We start from the raw sequence: 22,928 nt of genomic DNA on the forward strand, positions 1-22,928 counted from the left end.
GAACAATTAAAGGATTGTAGTAAAAATAAGTACAGGTGAAATGTTTCCAGAAGTAAAATGAAAAAAGCCAGCAGCGGGTCAAGAAAACAACAGTTGTAAAACGCTGTTAAAATGTCAGAGCCATCTCCCTAGTGAAGTTATGGTCATGTATGTTTTTGGCGATGATAAGAATACTATTTCCAGTTCCAGGAGAGGCATGAAGTCGCAACAAAAACGGTTATGGAAGAAAAAGAAAACGTAAAAGAAAAGGAATGCACACCATTGACCATGCAAAATAGGGGAGCTAACATTTCCAAACCAACTTTTATTTTTCTTTTTACAAATCTTTTCTCAAATAATTACAATATGAAGTAAACAATCAATCTTGTATGTCCATTCACACCACCTACAATTTACACGTTATGCGTTTTCTTCACCATTTTGAACGTCTCACTTATTTTCACACATTTGTTGGCCAAGCATTTTTCACACATATCCACACGTTGGCAAAACTAGTAAGCAATACATGTTTCAAGGGAGGACTTTGCAAGCCATAACAGACCAGGGTCATTCCGCTTTAGCACTAGATAGGTTTCTGCCTTCCCCATTTCATCCAATATAACATCTTCACTAAAACCAATCAAGAGAAGTATTTCCATGGCAGCTGCAAGAACAAAAATGTGATGAGAATTAGGGCTGAATGATACACTTGTTATATGTTATTACTTATTGGGGTTGTTGCTAGTCGGTGTTTAACCAATTCAACTGTTCGGGGAAAAGAAATTCTTAAAAGTTATTCAACTAAGGCATCCTTTATTTTTTCTCCAGTTCTCTGTATATAAAGGCCTTAAATTTTTTGCATTAAACTTCTGTGTAATGTACTTTTGAGAAGGGTTTGCTCCTATCCTTCTAGTGAAATGCACATTTTCCCCAATCTATCATTTAATAAAACTTTTACTAACCAAAACCTTGTTTAACATATCAAAAAAAATTTTGTTTAAAGAGAGTGGGGAGAAGAATTAAAGGAAACAAACCTTTGTAATTTGCAATGTTTCTTTGGATTATTGGATTCGCCTGCAATATACCATTATTAGTAACTAAAATAAGGACTAGTGGAAAAGAGGATTCCAGTACATAAAAGAGTTATTATAATAGATTAAATCCATGGAAATAAAGCAAAACCGTCAAGATTAACAAGGATTCTACCTTCCGAAGTCTTCTAAATTTCATTTCATCTGGGTGTTCAATCACATTCCTGCCGGCAAAGGAAAATAATTCCAGCTTTCATCAGTAATTTAGTTCACAAAACAAAGAGGAAAAAATGCTAGGTAGAATAAGAAAGAATCAAAACATCTAAGGGGCTTGCAAGAGGCAGGCTCAGATGGACAGTACCAACGCTTTAATGTGTATTCAGGAAATAAAAGGACAGTCAAACATACCTGATTATCTTAAATAGAGTTTGCAGGACAATTGCTGCCTCTGTGGGATTAACTTCAAATCGCAACATCTCAATAGCCTTTTGCATGCGACTACAAACACTGGTAACAGAGTCTCGGATTCTCTGTAATTCTTGATCATCAGGATCAGGCTCATCAATTTTCATATCAGATATTCCCAGTTGCGGCACTAACTTATCATGTGGATGATGCTCCACTTGTGCTATTTCATTTGCTTTGGTTGGATCAGGATCAAGTTCTTCATTACCTTGGTTGAAATGGGCTTGATCTTCCAAGGTTTCAGTTGTTATGTTATGACGAGGATCATGTCTTGCTATGTTTGGACAACCCAAAATTTTCCATTGTGCTTCTCTATCATCAGGATCTGGTTCATCTATGGTCTCACTTGTCATAATCTTGGTGTCCAGAATCTCCGCCACAGGTTCACCTACATTTCCAAAACTTGAAGAAACACCGGAATCATCAGGATCAGGCTCTTCACTTGAACTCATGGCTGATGATTTCCCAAGAGTGTTCTGAGAATTGCTTTTGGTAGATTTAGAACAATGCTTCAGTTGTAGAGTTTCACCATGCTGCAAATCATCTGGATCAGGTTCTAATTTGTTTTGATTGCTAGAAAGACCATCAGGATCTGGTTCATAAGCAAGTTTCGCCTGAGCGATTGGACTTTGAATATCTAGATTTTCATTTCCGTCATGCATTATCAACCCAGAATCATCAGGGTCAGGCTCATCATGTGTTTCAGATGCTTCTACATTATTGGCAGAAGCATCTATCAGACGGCGATAAGCAGCAGCTACAGAAGATGCACGGGCATTTTCCAAAGTTGACATATTTCCACCAACCTTCTGAGAACTGCCATCTTTAACGTAAAAGTCTTCTTCATAATTCTCTGAATGTCTGATTCCACTTAAAGTGTGGCCCCTAGATTTGGTCCAGTCTAAGCTAGCAGCTTCTTCATTCAACTGCCAAAAAAAAGTAATGTTAAATCCAGACAACACTTTTTATATTGAACTGATAATATTTGACAATGAAGCACCATTTCCTAATCATATAAGCATGCATAAATAGGTAGTTTTACCTGTTTATCGAAGGCATAGAAATTTGAATCATGTTCAGAGAATACCATATGAGCCTGAAATATACAGAAGCACAGTTCTCAATCACTTGTTTGCTAATGTTCCTCACTCACCTCCTCCCCTCTTCTCTCTCCCTCTATTTTTGGAATTATAATAACATAATCATTAGTAACATTGTACAACTGATAACTGAAAATTTTCAAATGCTTACAAGTTCATGCAGAAGAGTTTTTTTAATGCTCTCATATTTCCTGAAGCCTTTGAGGTCATCAGTTCGAAGACGGAGAGATATCTCTTCTCCATGATTCTGAAAGAGTATATAAGGGTCAAGAATAGATATAATGAAAGGAAACTAGAAAAGTGGTAAGATTTTGATATTCTATGTCTTATATTCTTAAAAAGGCTATTACCTTATTAAAACCTAGAATGCATTTGGGAGTCACACCAACGTAACCAACTGGAGCCATCTCAGTCATTATTCCAACACACCATCGATGCTTTACAAAAAAACAATATAAATAGTTAAGCAGAGCTTACAAGGGTCAGTTAAGCCAAGGAGCATGGATAAATATTGATCCCATAGTACCTTGTTCATGATAGCGACAATTCCAGGGTCTGAAGCAAGCATATGCATCCTTTTTAATGCCTCAGAAGCAGGAGGGTGTAACTGGTAACAAACAGTTATCAGGATATCAGAACATTGAGTAATCAGTTCCAAAATGGTTGCTTGTCATTTCCTTGAATTCAAATACCAACAAATAGCACATAAAGATAACATAATTTAAGATGCCTGATTCATTTTATATGTATCTTTTCCTGTACAAAATCGGAAATCTAGAGGCAAAAAACATATCTCCATCAAACAGTGACTAGCTTTTTTCACACCACTGTTGTCTGTGACAACAACAATATACAGTATTACCCATAAATAACAATCCCTTGAAACTTAAACAGCTTTTGTGCTACCAACAAAACTCCTCCCCTGTAGCCCCTCAATGTTAATATATGTGCATTTCATTGTAAAATATTAGATTATCAATATACTTTAAATGAAACTTTATCAACATAAAAATTGCATGAAGATGCTTTTTTTTCAATTTCCTCAGATACATATGGTCAACAGCAATGAAGACAGAAATACCTCTACTCCTGGGATCTGAAGTGTCATAAAATCACAAAAGATATAAGGTCCTTGAGGAAGTCTTATCGAGGCATGGGGTTCATAAGACATTCGCTGCCTCAGTCTTCTTTCCTCTTCATTGAATCCAGCTATTCTCAGGTCTACCTTTGAATTTTGTATAACTTGGTCAACTTCATCCTCAGGTACTCCCATCATCCTCACAGATTTTCCCTGAAATTAGAAGAACCAAAGTACTATAAGTTGGCATAGAATGCGTATGAAAGTGTGAAAATTCAGTTAAACATATCCATATCATCATTGCTTTTTAATTACTTTCATCCCTTAAGTGATAATCATTCGAGCTACCCTTAAACATAATTTCAAGGAAAGACAGTTATGAACATCCTCGCTTTACCTGCGACTAAGAAACAAGAATAAAATAACACAAACAAGTTGCACGTAAACAGAAAAGTATCAAGACACTGTTGGGCATCAGAAACACATAAAAACCAGTTTCAACTGAACATAAAATATGACAATCTAAGTACTTAATTTCCGATCTCATAGAGACCAGCCTATCAGCAAATTCATCAACTGCCTTTCATTGCAATCGTATCCATAGATGAAAGAATGCGAGTACTTTATTCTATAGGCATTAAACAATAAACATAGCCATGGATAAATAGTCTACAAGGAATAGTAAATACCTTGACAATTGAAGCTTCTTGCAAACTCAAGCATGAGTGCTCATCCGAGAAAGGGTGCAGCATTCTCGAGCCTTTGCCCGACAATTGAGGAACAATAAGCCGCATAGTATCCGCCTTAACATCTGTCAACTTCTGCAGCTCATCTCCTAGCTCCTTGAGATATGCACCAGAATTCATTTCCACCATATACTTGTTTCCTCTCCATATAACAGTCACATTCACCATATTTTCTTGCTTTTCCATGTTGCACTATAACAACAAACAAAAAAGCAAAAGAACAACTTTTAATCACTCTTTAAAGCCAAAAAAAAAAAAAATCATAATCACAAGTTTTTTTTTTTTAATTCCCAAACAAATAGTTGACTTCAAAATCAAATTTAAATCTTTTAAAATAAAGGGTGTAAATTTAACAGCTAAATTTCAGCACCCAGATCTTTATTACATTAAAAACAAAAAATTCTTGCAGAATTCAACAAATTTTTACACGCAAATTAAACTTTAATATCAATAATTAAGGAAGATCAAGGATCACAAAAGAGGCCAAAATTGAGAATTTTGATAGATTTAATTTACCTGAGGAATCGCTGAGGATTTTCTCTCTCTGAGAAGGGAATTAGGAATGGGGGGCGTACGATAAGAGTCCGTATGTATTTATTTTGACAAGTGTTTGGCTAAAATGCACGGTTGTGTCTGACGCATTTGCTGGCGTATGACCATTGGGAGGAATCTAGAAACAGAGATGTATTCGGAAACAGAAGGTGCAAAAACAGATTCAAATACGTGGCCTGTTTGTCTTCGGATACTTACTCAGTCGTCAAGACAATCTTAAAAAAATATTTAAATTAATATTTTAATTTTAATTTTTTCTCTCTTTTCAATGTAGGTTTTGCCCATTGAATGATAAGAAAATACGTGATCTGCTTTGGAAGCATTCAAGGTGTAAATTAAATGGATTGATTATCGATTTTGATTTGGATTTTTGGGTTTTGGTCTATAATGGATTTGGTTTCCGATATTTTGTACTTGAAGTGTTTTAATGTATATGCAGGTTTCATAGGTTTCATTTGTATTTGGGCTTAATGAACACAGAAAATCTATTTGGGTTGTAATTAGTTTGAAACTAATTATCTTCTAAATTTTGGTTAAAACATTTACGTACTTTTTTGTACAAGGTAATCGCTATAAAAATTATAATTATATTCGTATAATGATTAAATTATTTTATTTGATCATTATTTAATAATTTTATATGACAATAATTTTTAATTATAAAAAATAATTAAATCATTGTGATTAGTTTATTATCTTAAAAGTTGATTTAATTCTTATTAAAAAAATAAAAAACTTTTATCGAAATGAAATAATATATAAAATTAATAATAATTAATATTATTCATTTAATATATGAATTAAAAATTTACATATTTTTAAAATTAATTGTTATTATTTTATATTATATTTTTTATATTTTTAAATTAATATTTATTATAACAAGTTTTAAAATATTTTATATAATTTTTTAAAATTTATTTATAATATAATTTTGTTATTTTAATATATTAATTTTTTTAATTCATATTTTTTATATTATTTATACTATAAAAACTAGTTTACTATCAATAAATATATTTTAATTTAATAATTTAATTATATTTATTATGAAATAAAAAAATATTACTAATATTTTATATATAAATTATTAACTTTAAATAACATTAAAATCTTTAACTTGTATAATTATTATAATTTATATGATTATTTTAGTATCTTCAAACAAAATAATTTTTTTTTTTAATTTTAAAATACAATGATTTTTAATTATTAAAATTAAAGATTTTTAATTAAATAAAATAATTTTAAATAATGAATGAAAAAATTACTTAATAATAAGATCACATCGATGAAGATCTTAAAAATATTCCAAACGCTGCTACCTAAATGGGAGAATGTTTTATTAGAGAAAGAAACATATTGCGCTATTGCAGCAAATTAAAGGAACTTTATCTCATAGACATTGGAAAGCAAAATAGAACTCAGAAGTACAGTTTATATAGATGGAAGAAAAATGCAAACAGCATACAGCAGGGAATACAAAAATAGAAACTCTTTCAAATACGACAAAAAAGAAAGAAAAAGGAAATGGAACACTTGTGGTGGTGGCAACTGAAAATCTTAGAACCATTTGGAGCTCCCAAAAGCTTGGAGGAAAGAAATGAGTCTGCAGCAGCATATGGCTAATGTCCAAGTACAATCATTTCGGCCGATACCTTCATGTTTTTGTTAACCCTGTAAGTATCATCAAAATCATCTTCTTCTTCCGGGTAATCGGCACATTGTTTGCTGTCGTCAGGATGTGCACGGTTGCATTCTTCAGCATTGCTAGATTTAACCAAGAAGGAACAGACCATGAGTGTCATGAAGCAGAAAACAATCATTCCTCTGGATATGGCCATTTTTTTTTTTTTTTGAAATGCTAAAAAATAGTGATTGATTCTTCTGAATTGTTGGGATTGTGGCAAATAATTTTTTTTTCCTCTTCTTCTTGTGTTTGCTTATGAGTAGGAATGGAGCAGCAGTACTGAAGATTTGAAGACAGCTTTTGCTTACTATTTATAAGGAGTAATATAAATATGTGGCTTCAGCCCTTCAGGGATGTTGTTAGAGTTGAGCTGGTCTCAAGGTGGACTTGGCAAATTTGAAGATTAGATTTCCAAGCATCCTATCTCATGAAAACACTTGGATTAGTGCTATTGCCTTCCGATTGCAATACCCACATAAATGGAGATGCTAGCTATCTTATCGTTAAACCCCAAAGCCTTTTTTTTTTTTTTTAAATGGTCAAGATTTGAATGTGTTTATTAAAATTAAAAATTCAATATTTTATCAAAACGTGTGCTATCATATGTGAGAAAAAAAAATAATATTGCTTTTTAATATTCCTTGACAACAAAATGAATTTAGAATTTTATCTTAAAATTTATTCAATGCATCGATACAATCTTGTCATTCCGTTGACCTTCCTAATTGAGTTTTGGTATAATTTTCCAATGGCTTAAATAAACTGGACATCGTTATTTCCCATAACAAGCAATATAATCAAAACAACATTCAGTTGAAGAGATAGCAGAGTCCAGGACCTATGGCAGATAGAAAACGTCAGTTAGTAGGAGTTACAGTTTGCTTGGGACTTTTGTGACATACAAGCGTCAGTTTGAGGAAAAACTGGAAAGGGAAAAGAAGGCAAAATGGCCAAATGAAGAGAAAAAAAGGAAACCCAACAGTTAGCAATCGCCGGTATGTTACTTGCAAAGACGGGTTTATAACGGGGGGCAATAGATGCGGTTGCCCCTCTAAAATATTAAAAGCTCTTTGGGTTGTTTTATGTAACTACCACAAGTTTTAAGAAAAATTTTAATTTTGCCTCCATTGAAATTTATTTACTAACTTTTCAGGTTTTGCTTGACTCGTATTTTAGCTTCTTTTTTTTTCTTTTAAATAAAACGTCAAAAGTAAAAAATAAAAAATGAATTAAAAACAAAAAAAATTAATAAAATGCAAAGAGGAAAAGTTTCTTATTAACCAACGATAAACCCATCAACCATCAAATTCCATGAAACTCGCTTCCCAAACGCACTTCCTTATTAACGTCAAATTGCAAGAAACAACATTCCTAACCCGCATTTCGCCAAACAATCTCTTAGCGTCATCGACTCTTCCTTTCTTACCATACTTTCCAATATTTAGCGTTCCAACAAACCACATCACGTCAGGTCTATGAAGAAATAAATCAAACAATTCTCTAGCCTTTTCAATCTCCCCTTAACGTTTAAAACAAGTTATCATTAGAGTAAAAGAGAATCCGTCTCTTTTAGACATTTTAACGAACGGTCGATGAGTTTCATTAACTCTGTCATGGTGTAAGAACCCAACAATAATTGTGTTCCAATAAACTAGGTTTCCATGAGGCATTTTGTCGAACAGCCGAAGTGCATCGCAGATTTTGCCGCTTTCACAACTGTCGGAGAAAATGAATTTTTGGGGTTCATATGGGAGAAAAGTTTGAGGGCTTCTTCGACGGTATTGTATGTTAGGGTGTTAAAGACATGGTTTGATCATCAATTAATCATTGAGAAAGACGTGGAAAAAGGGTTACATTATATTAGATAACAACAATGGACTTGAGAACATTGATAGCAAGAGTCCCATTCCAATATGGAAAAATAAGTCCTTCAATACCGTTCAATTAGTGAAACCACATTACTCGTAACATCAAAGTCTTGTTCCTCGCTGCTCTGTTCTATTTCCAATTTATCACAACTCATCCTTTCTTGTTGTATCTTCTCCCATGAGTTCTTCAAGGGAGAACTCATCCTCTTCAATCATCTCTCCATCTTTACCATCCCATGGTTCCGTCTTTGCAATGTCAGGACTGCCCTCCAAAGGTAAATTGCCCTTGCCCCCACGCCCTGCTTCCTTCACAAACCCGCTGCAAAACAACACAACTTTTGCCGATTCAAGATTTTGTTCATTCACAGAGGTTACAATATTCAGGATCAAGCAGGAAAAAAAAACACACTTACATGATATGCTCAAGCTCAAATGCACTTTTGAGTGGAGCATATGCTCCTTTCTTCACATTCAAGGCAACAAGAGCTGGGTAACCATACCCACCAACTCCCACACGCTTCTCAAGATCTGGCTGCTTACCAGCAGAAGCCCAAACATAGCTGCAGGGGAAGAAATCGTCATTAGGAAAAAATAAAAAATTCTTTGCTTCTCTTAAAACAGACAAATACACAGATAGAGAGAGAGAGAGAATAACTTTAAAATTATAATAAAATGACAGGAGAAAAGCATTGATGTTAACTTCCTTGTACTTGCCTGTAAGGATTCCTTTTAAAATTCTCTGCAACTGACAATAACATCTCCAGGTACTTGTTCCTTCCTTCTGCCTTGGAGTCTAAAATGTCGGGTAAGAAAGCAACGAAGCAAATGGCAGCGGAACCACATTTCTCCTCCATGACATCCTATTTGTATAGATTGTACTCCTCAGTAAACAACTCAATAGTTCCAAAATGAATAAACTCTACTTAAGGAGAGAGTGTGAGACTTACTGGGCCAGTCAGCTCCGTCACTTCAGCAGGTCCAACATTTGTTTCAAGCTGCTCTAGAGCAAATGATTCAATTGCAGAGGCAGTTCTTGCACCCTCGTAAGGAGTTGGGCTGTCTTTGTCAGTGCCAAATACTAAGATGGTCGGAAACCCTTGCACATTGAACCTGCTCATGAGAGACTGCAAACCACATCCCATTGTTAAAACAATAATATCAAAACATATGCATCCAAAAGTTCCAATAAAGGGAAAAAAGAAATAATCCTTTTTCTACTCTGAAAATGTTTCGCGAGGAGTAGAAACGTGATGTCCAAAATAGAGAAGCCTCTTATTTAGTTCTAATAAGCTTACACAAAGTGGTTTTGTGGGCATGGCAACATTAGATGGTCATAACCTTGCAATATCAAGTTTAAACCACAAAGAAATTAAGGAAAAAACCAACTGCACAAATTTCTAAATCCAAAGTTGTGAATAAGTTGATTAGAACCGCAGCTCTTCCAAGTAAAATTATATTTAAACAGTACCTTCTCAGAATCGCAGTCAACATGACCAAGGTTCACCTTCCCCTTCAAGTTATTAGCAGCCCTCTTCCACTCAGGAGCGAGTTTTTTACAGTGTCCACACCTTTAAGGAAGTATTCATATGGTATTAATCACCACAATCAGAAGATTAGAACTAGAAAACTAAAGAACTATGTTAGCAAGTATAAAATAGGTTATGTGCAAAATTTTATGTCAAAAAATATTATAACCAATTATATAGACTATTGAACTGAATCCTACCAATTTTGTATGATATCCATTGCATAATTTATATATATATATATATTTATTTATTTATTCTATATCAAAATTTACAACTTTAGAGATAGATACAGACTTCATATACAATTGTTTTTATCTATTTGTCTTTAGTAAATTCAATACCATATGTTTCGAACAGCATTTGAAAAAAAAAAAAATAACACCCCATTAACATCTTCCAAACAGAAGGTTGCAATATCATATTGTTGATGAATTAATTTAAAACATATGGCTATCTTGAACAAAACAACTACACAAAAAATATCATGAAATTTTGAAGATTTGATTTATTTCTATTCATAATAAGCTCCTCAACACCTGTATGCCTAAGAATCACCAAGTATCAACTTACTTTTAGCTTGCTCAGATTCCTGAGAAAACCTTGGTTCTGTTAAAAGAGTTCACTGTTCTAACTCTTAAGAAACTTTACTAGCTTATGCTGAAATCTGCAGAGATAGAGCTGAACACAGAACTTGCAAATTCCATGCCAATAAGCCTTCTCTTTTCTTTTCTTGATTTTTTTAAGGAACGAAAGCATATAATGCCTTAACAACAAACACAGAATTAAAGTATGTTTTACATCACAAGAAACATAAACAACATTTCACACTTGCATGCATGTGCATGTACAGTGATACTAGTGAAGCACCATTTCTTGATGAGTGCTAGATTAATAATTACGCAGGCTTACCAAGGTGCAAAGAACTCCACAATCCAGAGTTCTTTACTTTTGAGCACCAATTCATCAAAGTTGCGGGAATTCAATTCTACTGTTGCAGTAGGTTCAGATTTCTCACTTGATTCTCCAGATGCTTTACCAGCCAAACGGTCTTTCAAAAGTGCCTTTACCTGTACAATTCATCATAGTTCCTAATAATTAAACTCAAATCTTAGATAGAATGTTTAATAGTAGTATAAAAGTGGTACACATGATTATCACTTTCGAGTTTTAAAAATAAGTATCAAATTCTTAATTGATCAGAGACAGAGAGATCAGCCTAATTGATAGAGAAAATGGGACCATGAGAGACATTCATTTTTGCACAGATATGAGCTCCTTGTCCATGTTTGGCACCCAACTTAGATATCTAAACACAACTTTTCCAATGTAGAATAATCTCATGAAATTAATATCGATGAGAAATCCTACCATACAAGCTGGCATATGACCTAAGTTGATTGGGATCACATTCATGCTGTAGGATGTAGGAAGGCGTCTGAGAAATAAGAAGCATATTGTTCAATTTCCATATGTTTTCCCTTGTACATATGCTGATAGCATGTTAAAATGTATAGTGTCCGCTACATGTCCAAATATAAATGCATTTGGCAAAACACAGAGCAGCATTTGCATAGCACATGACATTCAAATATTATCAACCCTTTCATTCAGCAACATATTGTCAGATATCAGTAATTCTCATCTTAAAGTGAAACTATGCACTAATGCAGATTGTTGTCACTACAAGATCACTCCCATCTTATTTGATAGATAATGGCCTGTGAAGGATGGAATGAACCATCTTAAAATAGTAACAGATTCAAATTAATTGATAACAACATCATCTAGCCACAATGTATTTATGATCCAATACAATTGTGATTCTTCAATCATTCAACATACTGTAACAAACCTGCTGGAAGGCAAATTCTGCAATAGGTTTGACATCCCTAGCTCCCTGATAGTCAACTGGAGGCTTTCCAGGGGCAAACACCTTTATTGTAGGAAATCCGCTAATCCCATATTCCTGTGTAGCAATCAGAAGAAAGTCTCTATAAGCACATAAAATTAGCAGTGACAAAAGAATTTATACTACATACTTAAGCGAAACTGACAATCCCATTCAAATTGTGATAAAGTCTGGGATTTCATATCATTTCCATATTTACAGTTTTCAGCAAAAAAAGAATCCCTAATTAAGGGAAGAACTGCAAATGAAGTTTAGACAGCACAAGGAAATATATGCAAACTACTTTACTGCTTGTTGAACAACAAATAGCGGACCAACAAAATAGAACCTAGATTACAACTCAGATTTAAGGAAAAAAGTGTGGCTGATAGGTTTAAACTCCCCAAACCTGAGCAAGGGACTTGTGAGCATCAGCATCAAGGGCTGCCACAGTAGCAACTCCTTTCAAGACATTGGCTGCCTTCTCCCATGTAGGCGTTAAAGCTTGACAATGACCACACCAAGGCGCAAAGAACTCAACCAAAACAATTCCATTCGAATTTAAAACCTGTCACAATTCAAAAATCTCAATCAATAACCAATCTCCAGGAAAAGCTTGACTCTTTCCCTTCTTGAAATACTGAAGAAATAAGCAAAAACCAAATCTAAGTAAAAGGTGTTTCAGCAACGAAAATGCTATGGTCCATTTGTGTCCCTAATAAAAACTCATTAGGCTATTGAATGGCGTAAATAGAAATCATTGCTCAAATTCAAAGAAAAAGTTAAAAAGTAGAGAACTTGAATATTGAATCATTAGTCTAAGCTTGAGAAATGACCAAATTCTTAATATATTTAGAAAAATTAAAATTTTAAAAACAAAACAAAGGCATTTTGTAATAAAATCCTAATTAAGTGACAAAATTCTGAAGAATAAACTCATTTCTAATTGTATTATATTTCTTAAGTCTTGTGATCCAACAAAATGATGCATTTCATTTAACTGAACACAAATTTATATGCTCCATTTTCTTTTCAATTCTTTTCTTCGAATTTTTTCCAATAAATGGCGAAGGATAAAGGATTTACCTTAGACTTGAAATTAGAAGGAGTGAGCTGAACCACCGGCGACGACGGTCCGTAAAGAGCGTTAGAGACGCTGAAGAATATGAAGAGAAATGATATAGCTATTAACAATGGTGATCGTGATCTACTCATTCTTTTTTTTCCGTCACTTTCTCGGGAATTCGTGAATTTTCTCGCCCAGATTGAATCACTCTCGGACCAGAAACCTCTCTGGACGGTGTAGACTAGAACCCTTCGTCTCAGAGGAAGCTACGTGTGCTCGCCAATGAGATTCCACCACGTCTGCTCGCTACGTTTATAAATAATAAGAGAAACTTCTTATTTGTTATGCAACAAAAGTAAGTTTTCATTTGTTGGACGGGGATGCGGAAAATGGAATTACCGTGCTTTAAACGCCCATTACTGACACGTGTACGCTGCTTCGCATTTTTCATAGGATTGGGATGGTCTTCCTGAATTCAAATTCCTTTTGCGTTTTTTCAAAGAACAAAGAATAAAATAATAATTAAACTCTATGCCATATACATTTGATCTCATATTCCTGAAAGTGAAAATATTTTTTAGGGTGCGTTCGCAAAAAAAATATATGTTAAAAAATTTAAGATTTTGGTACATATGATGATCGAAACTTAAATCTCTAAAAATTATAAATGTCAATCTAATTAGGAATGATAAAATAAATAAATTATATGATAGATTTTGATTAGCTTCGATTTTATAAATTTTTTTTTTTTAATTGAGATGGAGCTTTTTAAGGGTGTATTTGTTTGAGAAAAAGATGAGCATAGGCTTACGGTAATGAGAAGTAATTACGACTTTGGTATCAACAGGTTGAATCGAGATAAAATAAATTTTTATATAAAAATAGTTGAGACGAGTTGGAAGTGAATCTAAAGTGCTTTGCTTTTAGATATATATAAATATATTTTATATTAATAAAATTATTATTTAATATTTTAATTAAAAATTAATTTAATAAAATATTATATTTATATAATTAAAATATAATATTTATTAAAAATATTTTTTTCATAAAAATTATTAAATTAATTTTAAATCAAATCAAATTTTACAAAATTATATATATAATCAAAATTGAATATCAAAGATAATAATCTAATATCAAATTCAGGACAGAATCGGATGGAACTGTCAAGAGTCGGTCGGACGCCCCATTGACACCGTTAAGTTTAAGTGTAATCCACATATGCTTCCCATGGCATTAGCATGCGTCGGAGATGGCGTGAGCTGAGCTTACTTCTCTCTCTCACATTTCAAACGTTGGTTGGGTTGGCAACGGTCACGGTATGCCATAACCGCTAGGTTACGTTAGGATGTTGTAAGCCAGTATGCATCAGTTTCAGCTTTTGCATTGCTTTTGCTTTGATTTTAGGGACTCTCTCTCAATAATCTAACAGATTGAGACATTGATTGCGTAACATCCTTTCAAAAGGCAAGAAAGAGACGAGACAATGCGGCTTCTTCACATTCATGTTGGTAACAGCAAAAAAGACGAATCATAAAGCACTCCCCCAAAAGTTTTACACATTTTGCATGTGATTTCAAGTATTATTAAAACTTGGAATTGGTAGGGGGAGGAATTGCTCAAGATCAAGATACAGAGAAGAAATTAAATCATGGGAAACAAAGCGGATGATGAGAAGGGTGAGAGAATGGGGTGGCTCACCAAATATGGTAGAATGCTGAAGAAAATATTAAGGTCTCCTACAGCTACTTCTGAAAAGGCAAATGCAGTTTCAGTTTCAACCCCTCGAGCTGTTCGCTGTGAGGAGCTCTTCTTGTCATCACAAAGGAAAAAGGGTCATCATCACCCTGGAGATTATTGTATGGATCCTTTTGTAGCAGCTCACATTACAGCTCAGAATCACTTCACTCTTTAGGCAAAATATCTGTCTTTGACAAGAACCCAAAAAGGAAAAAAAAAGAAAAAAAAGCAGTGCTGGTATTAGTTTCATATATCTATCTCAGCCTTTTCTTCTATAATTACAATCTATAAGAAATAAAAATTAGAGAAAGAAGCATTATATCAGTATTATCATCGCTTGTTTCTTGTTGATGGGATGATTTGCCTAATTGCAAGAAGTGATCATCAAAGAAAGTTTGGCATATGAACTGCAAATGATCATTTGCATTACCTGCATTAATTTCCAAGTTTCATCAGTTGCACCGTCTAGGACCATACTGAAATAGCATGCATTTAGGCCCTACAGACTCACGGCACATGAATTGTGTTCAACCTACCATTACCATTAGCCTTGTGGTCCAATTTCCTTATTGCTACTTGACTTCACACCTGACATCTCTACCTTGAGAATAAGTTCCATAATCTAGCTGTTAAGAATTTGTCTGTTTAGAACTCATCTGTTACTGATTGTACTATTCATGAACACTTCGTTTTACTTAGCATTCACACCATGAATAAAATCTGCATGAGCTTAGCCCTTTCTGTATGCTATAACCAGCTTGCCTTCGTCATGACCTTTGAGGTCATTCACCAAACTCTTCACATCATTTTCTTTCCTACATAGCCAAGAAAAAGAGGAAGGTCTTTTGGAATGCTTCTCATGTCATATGCTGGGGTTTGAAAGCATATTTATACATAACCTTTATTTCATATACATGCATTCCCCAACATAGTTCATCTCTTCGTTTGTCATTCTTAACAAACTAGAAGAACAATGGCGTCTAAAATATAAATTCCTACATGTATATTTTCTGATTCGCCCACCTCCAACCATTAGTCACCTAAAGTTACTTTCTTTAGCTGAAATCTTTTATAGAGTTCCAACAAGATCTTTGCTACCATTTATCTCAAACCTTCATGGCCTTCTACCAACTTACCATAACTAGAGCATAAATCAAAGGCTTCATCAGCCTAATTCAGTCATAGGTCTACTCAGTTCTTGCAGATATAAAATGGACCTAAGCTGCCAACTGCTTACCATTTAAGTAAGACTCAACCATCGCAATCAAACTAAAACATTCTAGTGACTATTAACAATGAAAGTATAGATCCTGATGACATAACTCCGACAAGGAAAAAGGATCTTACAACTTTTCACCTGTACTTTATTCACCACAAAAAAATGCCTCCCCCCCCCCTCCCGGGTCTCCAAGTATTTTGCTCAAAGCAAATATCCAAACAACATAAAACACTCTGCCGGATCACAGATGAAAGGGGTGCAGGAGGTACATATGATGAAAGTCTCCTTGGAAGGGTACAAATTAACAAAAGGGACAAGTTCAGAGATAACAAAATGACTGATTAAATCAGTTTAATCATGTGAGGTTTTGGAAGAACTCCGCAAAGAATGCTGTGGAGAAGTAGCCCGTTCAGGTGGATTGTCTGAATTCTTAGTCTCCAAGTTCTGATGTTTCTTGCTCACAGAGCCAGTGTTCCGTGCCCAATCAGGAAGCTTTGATGGCAGAGGAGCTTCAGATAAATGGGCTGTTGGTGACATTCTTTGATATGTAAGGGGCGATGTATCAAACACAGATAAAGGCAGGCTTAGACCATAATTAGAAGGATATCCCACATAAGGGTGATCAAATCTGCAAGTTGGCCCATATTTGCAGAACCCATACATAGTGTAGCTAGAACAAACAGCTTGCCCCTACATATAGAAGAACGGGAAATAGTTAACATAATTATTTTGCAAAAAGAAAAAAATATATTTCACAAGCAAACTGATTATGAATGATGAAATTATTAGAAATGGCCATCTGAATTCCTTCGTCCAAACTCATTCACCTGAAAGGATATCTAGTTAAATACCTGACCATGTTAAAAATAGACAGGAAACTTACAGGTCTCGCAGGAAGCCCAAGTGGTCCAATACCATTTTCCACTGAATTTACAATCCTTTCCTTCGGATGATGGTACTTGCAATCAGATCCATATTTGCAAGTGCCAGTGTTCATATAATACCGACATTCTGGTTGATCAGGTCTTTCAGGAAAATTTGAAGCAGATGTTGATGATAAGAGCACCTGTCCACTAGAACCCGACTCAGCGGGATTCATTGAGTTGTAAGCATAAGTGGATCCAAGAATACCAGCAGAAGATATAGGGCTCATATTTCCCTGACCAGAATTAAATTACAATAGACAAAAATGAGATAGAATAAGAAAAGAAATTCCAATCTACATGAGCCACCTATAAACAATTCTTTTTTATCAAAATGCATAAAAAATTAGAAAAGCACAAACATGTTGTATAAGGCATTATAGTTGCAGCATACTGTTGAATACATTTGTCAAGGCAATAAAGAGCATATAGGTTACTCTATGTAGGATATCAGGATATTGCAATCAATTACATACTACTTTAAAGACTCAAAGTTATGGCAAACTTTTGGTGGCTCTGTCACATTCATCCTTAGGATTTAAAGCCTATAATAATATAAGCCATAATGAACAGGCAACTACACAGAACAATTGCTGCAAGTGCACATAAGCTACAGTGAACTACCTCTACAGAACTTCAGTAATCTCCACAAAGGAGCAATGAATGACATGCAGAAGAAAATTTTATGGATATACAAAATTAAGTTTGGTTTAGACAGCAGTCACTTGTGTGAGCAACACAGTTAATCATTTTTAGTTTACTAGGAGAGCAAAAAGGAAGAGAAAGTAGACCATCCAATTTCCTAAAGATGGTGAACATCACAAAAGCGCGCCTTCTCAGACTTGCTCAGCAAGCAGTTCAGACAGCAATTGAACAAAGTGATGACATCAAATGTGTCATAAAGTTGTACTTATGAGAAAGAAAATAATACATCTAATAGTGAGTGAATTCTATATAAAAGAATGGAGCCAAGACCAGGTAATTTTATCATAGCCTCTCCAATGACAGTCACATCCAGTGAGATGTCACATCCAGTGAGATACCTTTTGAGAAGGACATTGACAAATGTTACAGAAATGCATTAAGGATGTAGCCATCATGAACATAGAAATTTCATTTATTAGCCAATTACAACGTTTAAAACAGACCAAGTGAAGAAAATGGACATCATAAGTCTTTAACAAAAAATGATAATATGTCATCAGCAAATAAGAAAAAGCACATTATAAGTATTTCAAACAAACATTAAGTACATGCAGAATAAACTTTGGACCGACCCTTCAGGTCTTAGTTGCCTGTGGTAAAAGAAAGTTCATAAAACCACTTTATAATAATCAAGACCACATCACTTTTTTACCTAAAAATGCTGAGATTTTGCTGGCATCACATTATTCTCATATCCAGCAAATTGAAAACACAACATCAAATTTAGCAATCTGATGATACAGTGAATCAAAAGTCAAGGAGATCAAAACAATGTTTATGCTTGCATAGAAAAGCATCTTTATGTGGCTTTCTTTTGGACAAGTGCAATATTTAAATTTCACGAATTTTCTAAATCAGTCCAATATATTGTATTTTACACTATCAAAAGAACACCCTGGAATGACTGCACCTCAAAGAGATTAGCTTTTAACGACCACATTACATTGGAGTCAGAATTTCAGATAGACATAACAAAAGAATTATTCACTTACCATGTAGGTGCTCCAGCCATGTGCAGGTATTATGCTTTGAGAAGGAGAAACAACAACAGGCATGTAGCTTTGGGTTTGTAAACGCGGGCCAGAGACATATGGTGCCCTAGGTAATGACCACGTGGCTAATCCACCAGCATATGGCACACCTGATGATGGCAAAATCACTGATCCTGCAAGTCCATTTATAGGAAAGCCAGCCCCAGGTGATGCAGGCTGGGGATGATGGAACTTGCATGCAATTCCAAACTTGCATGACCCAGTCCGCATGTAATAAGGGCATGATTTCTCATCCTGATAAATACAGAGACAGCATGAGACAACACGTGGTCAAGTAAGCACATCAAAGAGGAGAAAAAGAAATCACCTGACGTATAGGAAGACCAAGAACGTTTAATGTAACAGGTCCAGCCCCATTCCTGTCCTTTGGATGATGATATTTACATGTTGATCCATATTTGCAAGTTCCTGTCTTTAAGAAGTACTGTAAAGCACATTCAGAGAAAATTTATAAATTAAAAAGCTTTCGGTGAGAAATACTCTGATAAGAAAAATTAAAAAAAAAAAAAAAAAAGAGAGACAGCATAACTGTGATATCAAACAGTTAAGCCCCAGATCAACCAAATCAACCATGACCCTGAGCTACATCAACATCAGTTTTCTTTAGAAAAAAAGAGTTATGCATTACTTCACTAGGTTAAAAAGAAACATTAGCATGCTATACAGAGAAAAACATAATCTATCATACACTTTTTCTTTCTAAACAAATATAAAAATCAAACTTGCCAGTCAACATAGGCCCAAAAAACAAATGACTTGTAAGCCACCTGGCAGCATGTGGTTTATAGGAAACCAAAGAGGTTATTTAAGAAGCAAGACTTGATCCAAGTAACTGATTAAAAAGGAGTGATTGGAAAAGAAAAGAAAAAAGAAAACAATCAAAGATTGAACACATACTCTATTTCATTTTATCAGCAACAAGCACATGCTTATATATGCATGCAAGTAAAACGCGTTCAAGAAAATAACTTTCATAAAATTTATATAGCATGTACCTCAACAAATTAAGAAAAAGACACTTTCTACAGATATTTAAATATGTGGCAGAACTTCTAACAAAGAACTTTGGCCAGAGATTAAGAGCATAGTCCCGCTGCCCACTGGTGAAACAGTATCATCAACAGTATATTACATAATCAATAATAAAAGCAACAGCTAAATAACGACTAGCATAATTAGAAAACTGGATTTTGCTGTATATCATGTAAACATTCTTGGACATATGACTCATGACAGCTAAATATTTCATAGTTCAGTTGAATAATGAACCATTCAACATTCATTTCCCAAATAATTGTTTCCAATTAAATAACATCTATTCCCAAGACGAAGCCGCATTAGTTGCCTTTCCTTTTCTCAGCAAGAGTTCAGTATAAAACAGCAACAAATGGTAACACAAACATCTCCAGAAAAGGCAAATTTGTAAATTACAGCAACCCGCTAATCTTAAATGAGACAGTATTTATACCCCACAGTCAGGCTGTCCAACTCTTTCGGGGAGTTCTTCTCTGTATTGCCCACCCTGCACCAAATAACAACATAATCAACCACTACAACGGCAGTGTAACTTTTATACCTCAAAAGCAAGAATGAAGCAACTCATTTTACATCTTGAAAATGATTAGTCACCGAATGTCATCCACTTAAAAAGAAGAAAAACTAACACTTGAATACCTGAGCATCATAAGCCGGATGATTGAAACGACAGTTACTTCCATAACCACATAATCCAGTCCTTAAATAATAAGAACAATCCGGTTCACCAGGACGATCAGGGTAAGAAGCTGATTTCGAAACACCCACCTCTTGATTATTATCATTAATTTTCAACCGCGAAATTGCTTCTGAAAACATGGGGAAAATCCCCAAATTAACCAAAACTAGAATCTCTCAAAGGCAAAAAAAAAAAAAAACTTATAATTTGATTGCCCCAAAGAAGCCATCACATTTAACAACTGAAATAACAAAATTTTTAACCAAATCTGTTAAAACTATAATTTAACACAAAAAAAAACTACTTTTTTTTCACTTACTGAATAGAAATTTAAAATTTTCACAATAATTTAAAACATTGATCACGATGGAAAATGATCACATCGAAAATATTGTAAAAATATATATACATACATAAAGTGGCATCAGATCTTTGTACAATTTGAAGTAACAAAGAGTATAGAAAGAATCGATGCTACCTTCAAAGTTCTCAGCGGATTGATTCGACACTGCATTGTTCTGAACTTGCCGATTATCCGGCATCGGTAGTGGTCGCACAGAATTTTGTAAAACCGTTACTTTTTTATCAAAACAATCAAAAACCCAAAAATAAGCAGAAGAATATTTTTAATTTTTTGGCATAAATCAAGGCAAATTTTTCCAATTTTCAAATAAAAAATGTTTTATTTTAAATAAAATGATAAAATGATAATGATGATGATGATCAAGAGAGGGAAATAAGAGACATTTTTTTTTTTTTTTGTGAAACTAAGAAAGTTTATAAAGAATCAAAAAGTGAAATCCTGGAAAATATTCCAATTTGATATTGAAAAAATAAAATTCTTTTTCTTCTAAGTGATGTAAGGGAAATTTTCGAAGGGCATTTTTTTGGGTACAAATATTTTGAAAGGAATTCCAGTAAGCGTCTGGCTTTGTACCACCAATATTAATTTCTCTTTTGGTTTGAGAAGTGAAAAGACATTATTGCCCATATAAGGCGCGAGTGCCCATATCAGTTATTAACCGCAATGTTTGGCTTGTCATTGTAAAATGAAAAAACGAAACGATTTGTTTTATCTAAATCTGACTATTATTGTATTTATTTATAATTAATTACATATAAAATATTAAATTTATTGTATCATTTTATATATTAAATATTGTATAATATTTTTGTTAGATTTTTAATATATTATTTTATATTTTTTTAATTATTACATATAATTTGATCAATTTTTTATAAAAATAATGAGGGCGTTTATGTCCTTTTGAATTTCAGTGGACAGAAAACAAAATACGCGTGAAAGTTACGGCATATCAACTCCTTTTTTTATATACAAATTTAAATTTCATTTTTAAAAGAAATTAAAAAATCGTCGTCACCGTCAAAGCGCGCGAACTTGGGAGGCGGCGATGAGGTGTGAACCGGTGGATTTAAATCTACGATGGGACCCAACATAAAGCTTCGTATAAAAGCTTCTTTTAGAAGACGAAACTACCCCTCAACCAGGGTTACATGGTTCACGCGATAGTTGATAGAGGGGTATAACTGTCTTTTAAGTTGTTTAGTTGATGCGACAAGAACAAGGCGCGAAATATCTATATTTACTTCAGTTTCTTGTCCTTTAGGGACAAAAAGGCTAAAAAAAAACGCGACAAATCGTCGCCGTTAAACGGAGAAGGGCGACGATGCGGTCTGGACCATCCGATTTCGGAGGAGTGGAACCCACGGATCCTTAGACCGGGCAAAAGAAACGAGCTATGTCTCGGATTCGGTATGCTAAGATTAGTGGGTCCCATAAAGAGGGAAGAAAGAATGACTGAAAGAGAGTGAGTGAGTGCGACTAGACATGGGCGGAGACTTACTCGCGAGGGAAGTGCTCTTCGGACCAATAGTCAACAACGTGACTATGAAATTACAAAAATAGCCCTCGGTTTTTATCCTAATTCCTTAAAAAAATCTTTTTGAGCAGAAGGGGTTTTTTTTTATGAAAAATAAGAATGCCAATTTCACTCAAAATTATTTTAATAATTTTAATAATTTTTTAATATTTTATATTATATGATTTTTTAAATAAATATAAAGATAAAAATATCATCTCCAAAATATCTAATATAAACATAAAATGGATATAATTTTGTACATTCACCAATTAATAAGAATCTGGTCTTTATGTCTCTCTCAATATGTCATCATCAACTCCTGACTTTTATTTTAATCTCAATTTCTTTAATCTAATCTCTCAACAAGCCTGGACTTCTTTTATTTTATTTATGGTAGTCATAATTTTTATTATTTAATATTCATGGGTATTAAATCAAAATTATTTCTATTTAAATTAACCATTTAAATATATTTTTTAAAAAATTTTAAAAGAAAATGATAGGAAGCAAGATCTTCGTAGGAACGAGGATAGGGAGGAATTCTTCCTTGAGACATGTTTTTGTGTCTTATTTCAACTATTTAATTTTTTTATTATATTCAATTATAAATATTCAAAGTTACTTTCGTATTACATAAAGTTAGATAATTAAAATCAATATAAAATATTAAATTTTTAATTTTCATAATTAAGTTTGA

At 33.8% G+C, this 22,928-nt stretch overlaps 3 protein-coding genes across 4 annotated transcripts; all 3 read right to left on the minus strand.

Moving 5' to 3' along the window:
- Positions 1-261: 261 nt before the first annotated feature.
- LOC111314541 (zinc metalloproteinase-like protein) lies at positions 262-4,963 on the minus strand. The gene is made up of 11 exons (XM_022915993.2): positions 4,916-4,963; positions 4,343-4,591; positions 3,657-3,866; positions 3,102-3,182; positions 2,926-3,012; positions 2,727-2,822; positions 2,518-2,571; positions 1,419-2,401; positions 1,186-1,234; positions 1,014-1,053; positions 262-643 (listed from the first exon to the last, which is right to left on the minus strand). The coding sequence occupies exons 2-11, from the start codon at positions 4,583-4,585 to the stop codon at positions 492-494; spliced, it is 1,995 nt and encodes a 664-aa protein (XP_022771728.2). The 5' UTR covers positions 4,586-4,591; positions 4,916-4,963; the 3' UTR covers positions 262-491.
- Positions 4,964-8,480: 3,517 nt separating this feature from the next.
- LOC111314542 (protein disulfide-isomerase like 2-2-like) lies at positions 8,481-13,372 on the minus strand. Its single transcript, XM_022915994.2, has 9 exons — positions 13,013-13,372; positions 12,336-12,494; positions 11,891-12,004; positions 10,948-11,105; positions 9,978-10,077; positions 9,457-9,633; positions 9,224-9,369; positions 8,923-9,069; positions 8,481-8,828 (listed from the first exon to the last, which is right to left on the minus strand). The coding sequence occupies exons 1-9, from the start codon at positions 13,139-13,141 to the stop codon at positions 8,654-8,656; spliced, it is 1,305 nt and encodes a 434-aa protein (XP_022771729.2). The 5' UTR covers positions 13,142-13,372; the 3' UTR covers positions 8,481-8,653.
- Positions 13,373-15,993: 2,621 nt separating this feature from the next.
- On the minus strand, positions 15,994-21,271 carry LOC111314543 (zinc finger CCCH domain-containing protein 3-like). Of its 2 annotated transcripts, XM_022915997.2 has the most exons (7): positions 20,827-21,271; positions 20,309-20,478; positions 20,103-20,156; positions 18,942-19,058; positions 18,575-18,868; positions 16,838-17,113; positions 15,994-16,644 (listed from the first exon to the last, which is right to left on the minus strand). In XM_022915997.2, the coding sequence occupies exons 1-7, from the start codon at positions 20,888-20,890 to the stop codon at positions 16,306-16,308; spliced, it is 1,314 nt and encodes a 437-aa protein (XP_022771732.1). In that variant the 5' UTR covers positions 20,891-21,271; the 3' UTR covers positions 15,994-16,305. The 2 variants fall into 2 exon arrangements, with proteins under 2 accessions (XP_022771732.1, XP_022771733.1); XM_022915998.2 differs by lacking the exon at positions 20,309-20,478 and having other exon boundaries at positions 20,827-21,243.
- Between the last annotated feature and the right edge of the window lie 1,657 nt (positions 21,272-22,928).

Source organism: Durio zibethinus, chromosome 23 (genome assembly GCF_047325235.1).
Source record: "Durio zibethinus cultivar Kanyao isolate XHJ-2024 chromosome 23, ASM4732523v1, whole genome shotgun sequence".
Classification (NCBI taxonomy): domain Eukaryota; kingdom Viridiplantae; phylum Streptophyta; class Magnoliopsida; order Malvales; family Malvaceae; genus Durio; species Durio zibethinus.

Bases quoted from the DNA above. Each gene is read 5' to 3' on its own strand.
- LOC111314541 (XM_022915993.2), bottom strand. From the start codon at position 4,585: ATGGAAAAGCAAGAAAATATGGTGAATGTGACTGTTATATGGAGAGGA. The intron at 3,867-4,342 runs GTATTTACTATT...TTCTAATTTCAG, and splicing joins AAGAAGCTTCAATTGTCAAG to GGAAAATCTGTGAGGATGAT. The intron at 2,823-2,925 runs GTAATAGCCTTT...ATACTCTTTCAG, and splicing joins GCATTCTAGGTTTTAATAAG to AATCATGGAGAAGAGATATC.
- LOC111314542 (XM_022915994.2), bottom strand. From the start codon at position 13,141: ATGAGTAGATCACGATCACCATTGTTAATAGCTATATCATTTCTCTTC. The intron at 12,005-12,335 runs GTTTGGGGAGTT...ATTGCTACACAG, and splicing joins CTCACAAGTCCCTTGCTCAG to GAATATGGGATTAGCGGATT. The intron at 9,070-9,223 runs GCAAGTACAAGG...CTTCCCCTGCAG, and splicing joins TTTAAAAGGAATCCTTACAG to CTATGTTTGGGCTTCTGCTG.
- LOC111314543 (XM_022915997.2), bottom strand. From the start codon at position 20,890: ATGCCGGATAATCGGCAAGTTCAGAACAATGCAGTGTCGAATCAATCC. The intron at 20,157-20,308 runs GTATTCAAGTGT...TATTTGGTGCAG, and splicing joins ATCCGGCTTATGATGCTCAG to GGTGGGCAATACAGAGAAGA. The intron at 16,645-16,837 runs GTAAGTTTCCTG...TTCTATATGTAG, and splicing joins TTGGGCTTCCTGCGAGACCT to GGGCAAGCTGTTTGTTCTAG.